The sequence below is a fragment of the Sphaeroforma arctica genome, assembly GCF_001186125.1.
Source record: "Sphaeroforma arctica JP610 unplaced genomic scaffold supercont1.234, whole genome shotgun sequence".
In the NCBI taxonomy this organism is placed as follows: domain Eukaryota; class Ichthyosporea; order Ichthyophonida; genus Sphaeroforma; species Sphaeroforma arctica.
The window spans coordinates 72,215-77,556 of record NW_014040324.1 but is presented as its reverse complement, the minus strand read 5'-3'; the positions used below and the strand labels follow the sequence as shown (position 1 = coordinate 77,556).

The window sequence follows — 5,342 nt, the reverse complement described above, 5'->3', positions numbered from 1 at the left end:
ATATATATAGGGAGATAGATAGATTTAGACATAAATGTACTCCAGTGGTCGTCATATATATTTTTGCTTTCCAGTGTAGACCACGGATGATTGAGATCTTATATTTTTTCTTGCTAATTCCGTTTTCTAGATTTAGGCATCTATATAAGGGTCTGAGTGAGACTGAAAGGACGTTTATCGATACTCTCGTCCGGGTGGATCATGCTGGTGAGCTCGGTGCTGATCGTATCTACGCAGGGCAGTATGCTGTTCTTAAGACGACACCGGGTATGTTTTGAAGTACACGATTTATAGCACGTGAATTATATTTTGCAGATGTTGTTCGAACAATTCTCGGTTTAGACACTATCAATAGTTCGTTCGTTCCATCGTTCGTTCGTTCCATCGTTCGTTCCAATGGTGTACGTTTTCCAACGGTCTGTGTATCATTGAATTGTCTTTGGCCATCGGCAATTATCGGCATTGAAGTATTCAATAGATGCAATTCAAGCGTAACCAATGTCAAAATCAATTGCAACAGTGGGACCTACCGTCAAAGAAATGTGGGAGCAAGAGAAGCACCATTTGGCCACTTTTGAGAGACTTATGAACGAATACAGAGTACGCCCTAGTGCACTATACCCTGTGTGGAACGTTGCCGGGTGGGTTTTGGGTGCAGGCAGTGCTGCTTTGGGTAAAGAGGCTGCGATGGCGTGTACTGTAGCTGTTGAGACAGTCATTGGCGAGCATTACGACAGGTTGGTCCCGCGTTCGCAATCGTTATACATTGTGTGTACATATGTGTAAAGGATGGGGTAGGGTGTTCGTACTGATTGTGAAGCAAGATGCGCGCGGAATAACATCGAAGGTGCATAGTAGAGTGTAGCTACATCGCCCTGTGTGGGGGGGGTGTAAAGCACTGATATTGCATTTCACCTATTAAAATTACGGAATGGCGTGTACGTGTAGTTACCGACGTAGAAATTGTTGAGCAGTGCACAAAGTTTCTATATTGTTATTTCGTACAGATGTACTTGTGAATTATCGGTGAAAACATTTTACGCAAGAGCGATGCAAACTTCTTCAATCAGTGTGACTGTCTGACGATCTTCCGTAGGCCAATGCTACTAATTTGTTCGTCTATCATCTTGTAGTCAATTGCGTGAACTGCTTAGTATGGATGAAGCAAAAGAGGGCGATAGAGAAAGGAGAGCTGAGCTATGCGGGATTATAAGTCAGTTCAGAGATGAAGAGCTGCACCATCTGGAGACAGGATTAGAAAATGATGCTGAGATGGTATGTAATTCAGATCTGCCCTGTGGGACTATTGCTCGGCTGCACGGGCGATCACGAAAGTTAACGCATCCATTACTCTTTAGTTGCAATTTGCGCGCCGGAGAAGGGGTTGATTGTACGCGTGGTAGGCGTACTTGATTCACATAACACCATTCAGGGTTTCAAAGTATTTTTTTCTTGCTCTCTTGATTTCAGACATGTACGCACTGGAGAATACAATCATTTCATCCATCGTATGTTTGCCCTTGCCATATATTTCCACAAATTAGATCTCAATTGAATTTTGTAGTGCGACATAACTTAGTCAAAATGTATGCGAGCCTGAACCGCATCTTATATATGACTGGCTTTGCTAATGGGTTGCACTCCGCTCGATTTTCGAACAGACGCCATTTTATAATGCATACAAGACGGTGATTGAAACTGGGTGTAGAGCAGCCATCAAGGTCGCTGAAAGAGTGTGAACCAGTCGGCGAAACAAACATGTGGCACGTTCAGATACTCGGAGTGGCCGCCATGATACAACAAATCAGAGAAGTAAACCTATCTCGGGAGCATGAGATACTCCTAGATATATCGATATTGGATGGATAGAATCCCCACTGAGGCCACGATCATCCAATTTATAGATAACAGCATGTTGCAATTCAATCTGTATATCGTACGTACACTGTACTATTTATTTGATTAAAAAAGCGGTGACTTAAGCATAAATGTTAGCAAGCCGTCTTCTTCACCACTTTTGGATATACGAAGCAAGAGAAAAGTGTGCGATATTTATAATAGGTAGACGAGTTGTAGACACTAGAGTAGTGGAGGGCAGGGACAGGGGCACCCCGCCCCTCTCAAGTTTGGTAGGAGCAATGACATTAGTTTGTCTTCTTTACATAGAGATAGAGGGGTGACATCTACAGGATTCTCGGGATAGTCTCGAGAGGGGTAGGTTGATTTGCCCAACTTTAATCACGCTTACAAACTAGAACCCATATATTCTGTGTTTACGTAGAAGCCTTGTATGTACCCTAAAACTGAATGATTGAGCTCGCAGTGAAAGCAATGTGTTGCGTTCCACTCGTGCATGCCGGACATGAACAAATATTAGTGCACTTCTGCACAGGAGAGATTTTAAAATATCAAGATCGTTCCACACGGGGAAACTTATGCCTTCTTTCTCAACAAGAATAAAAGTATTCTGAGATCACTCACATAAAGAGTGAGCTGTTCGATGCGCATATTCGACTTCCTGAACACGTATTTTCATTTTGTTTAAAAAAAAACACATACTATGTTCAATTTAAGGAGGCTATGAAAATAACTGAATAGAATAGCACGACGGATGACAGTGACGAGTGATGAGTGATGACTGACGAGTGTGATTGTTTTCAGGAAAAAAAGACGCAATGTTCCACCTTCACCTCGGAGCAAAACCTTAAAATTAATCCCCCTTAAAATCAAAATAAATACCTCATCATCGCTAAAACCCTGTCTCGTACTCTTAGCCCTTTAAAAATAGGTCTCTTGCGTAACCACCTATTGTCGTTATTTTTAATACAATAGAGCAAAGTACTTTTATATTGTTTTTAAAAATTAAAAAAACAAGGATATGATTCTTTTGTTTGTTTATATATTTTGTTTTTTAAAAAAAGGCAGCAACATAAAAGCAACGAGTGCAAATGGCCGAATGTTCACCCTATAAGTGAACTATTTTATTTTATTTTTAAAAATAGATTATTATGTAGAAGGCTATGTTTACTATTTTTAATAATGGAAGACGTGTGTATATAAATCGTATGCTATGACAAATGAGAAACAATAAATACTCTAAATCTGAAATCTTCGCACTAGAAAGAGTAGCGTCTACTCTAGAGTTCAGTATGCAGGTAGAGAGTAAAAGCATTTATGGTTTCAGACGAGCAGAGTTGTATTATGGATTCTATGGAATATTTTTGAATATTTCGTAAAAGTATTCTAAACACAAAAATTAAATCGGCCAAACGTTTTGATTTTTGAACTTTGAAACTTTCACCTTTTCATTATCGGTTTGTCTTAGAATATATCGAGATATGCACCTGACAGGCTGACATTGGACACAGATGAGTGCAAACTCTCAAATTAGATTTTTCTAATGGTCGGTTACCTTGTAATTTTTATTATTAATACCAATGCAATTTGTGACCATAAAACAAAGCAAATATATTTTGACCATGCTGTTGGTAGTGGTTTTAGGCCCTGTTCTGCAACTCAAAATGATTTCTTTTTGAATAAGTCCATTTTAGATCGATTTTTTATTCTCAGATTTTCTTTTGGGTACAACATCATTCTCAAAAATATTTGAGCTCCTTAAATATACTATTTAAAACAGCCATTATTTCCAACCGTCGATTTTTACGCCTACGGCAATTTGAAATAAATATTATTATCTCTACGACAACTTTTTTACGTTACCATCAATACCGCCAAAAATAGAAAGAGCAAAAACGAAACCGCGCCATTTCTCAAAACGTTCGTGTTGATAACTGTTGAGATTTTTCGTTTCATTATCGATAGAATATATAAAGAATAGTCGTATTCTACAAGTGCCACACCATTTTTCAACCACAATGAGTGCAACCCCATCTCACGCGCCTAGATCCATGGATTCTCTTGTGGAGGAAGATGAGGTCACTGGGAATGAATCGGTTGAAGATTCGTCTGACGTGGCTGATCAAAATAGCCATATATCTACACAAAACAAAATACACAGCCCGATCTCAAAAATTCAAACTATGCACGCATTGCCCGATCCATCACCATCAAAGCTTGATCATCTCGATTTCAATTTCAATCCAATTATTCCGAATCATCCAACATCTACTTTGTATGTCGACAATTCTACATACTTAATCCTATACTACCCACTTTCAAGTCCAAACGAGCTAGCGTTTGTGATGATTTGTCGAAGAATGCGACAAAGTCAAAGAAAAAAATCGGCTTCTACCGGAAAAATGCCCAGAGCGGATTGGGATAATGATGGGGGTTTTCGAGACACGACATTAGTTTCAGCATACATGGATTATATCAAATTTGGACTAGGTGCACCAATGGGCCCGGATGGAAAATGCAAGAATCTACAAAATAGTGGCTGGACTGCCGTTGGCAATAAAACGCTAAATCAAATAGGAGATGATGGCAAAGGCTACACTGATCAACAGCTTCAAAATCGATGGAACAAGGTATGACATATGTATACTGATGCTATTTACAGCTTTGTACTATTATTGTAATATATGTCGTGTCATCTGTATTTGATTTTTCTTTGTATATTGATCATTTTTATATCATTTTGTTTAGCTTTGCTCCCGACACCGCAACTTCAAGAAATATTTGCTGGGAGGTCAAGAAGGGGAAAAGTCGGGAATGGAATCGTATACAGGTGATGAAGGGGATGCTTTCATCTTTTCAAAGGAAGCAATTACGGAAATGCTAGTCCGTCTTGATTTCCCATCTGAATTGAAGAAACTAGTAGATGTAGATAATACACGCAGCTACAAGCCTCGACACTTTGACGATATGAATGATTTGCCAAAAGGTGTACACGCAACTATGGAGTACGTCAAGGCACCACCTGGGAGTGTTATGACAGCCATAGTAGGTAAATTCGAACCCGTTGCTATTTCAAACGGCACGCCATCGACTGGCCCTTGTATAACTGGGGCTTGTTGGACTGCGTATTTGAGCGCTTTAAATGCGTCATCACATTATTTAGTCCACAAGTCTCCTAGTTTGCCTTTATGACATCTTAAGTATCCAAAAGGTTTAAGGTAGTCAGCTAAGTGTGGTACTCCATCTGAAAAGAAGTTTCTTTCTGTAGTTGGTGTTCGCCAATCTAACAGGTGTTCTACCTTACCAGGGTTGATCTTGATAACATCCCCAGATATATGGTAGCCTAATGGCTGTATTTCGCTTATTGCGATGTGGCATTTCTTCTCGTTAATCTTGTTGTTTTGCTCATTAAGTCTCTTAAGGACTCGTCTGACTAATGCGGTGTGCTCACCTGTAGTCTTCGAAAATATGACTATGTCATCTAT

The 5,342-nt window shown here is 39.5% G+C and overlaps 2 protein-coding genes across 2 annotated transcripts in view; both read left to right on the top strand.

The window, feature by feature from the left end:
- The window catches only part of SARC_04267 (hypothetical protein), a 3,341-nt gene extending 1,264 nt beyond the window's left edge, over positions 1 to 2,077 (top strand). The window contains exons 2-5 of the mRNA XM_014301913.1: positions 131 to 267; positions 521 to 737; positions 1,134 to 1,275; positions 1,662 to 2,077. Of these exons, the coding sequence (XP_014157388.1) occupies positions 131 to 267; positions 521 to 737; positions 1,134 to 1,275; positions 1,662 to 1,739 (574 nt within the window). The 3' untranslated portion in view covers positions 1,740 to 2,077. The remainder of the gene's footprint in view (positions 1 to 130; positions 268 to 520; positions 738 to 1,133; positions 1,276 to 1,661) is intronic.
- Positions 2,078 to 3,875: 1,798 nt separating this feature from the next.
- On the top strand, positions 3,876 to 4,910 carry SARC_04266 (hypothetical protein; the record flags this gene model as incomplete). Its single annotated transcript, XM_014301912.1, has 3 exons — positions 3,876 to 4,487; positions 4,633 to 4,843; positions 4,873 to 4,910. 3 exons carry the CDS (start codon positions 3,876 to 3,878, stop codon positions 4,908 to 4,910), a joined length of 861 nt encoding a protein of 286 aa, XP_014157387.1.
- Between the last annotated feature and the right edge of the window lie 432 nt (positions 4,911 to 5,342).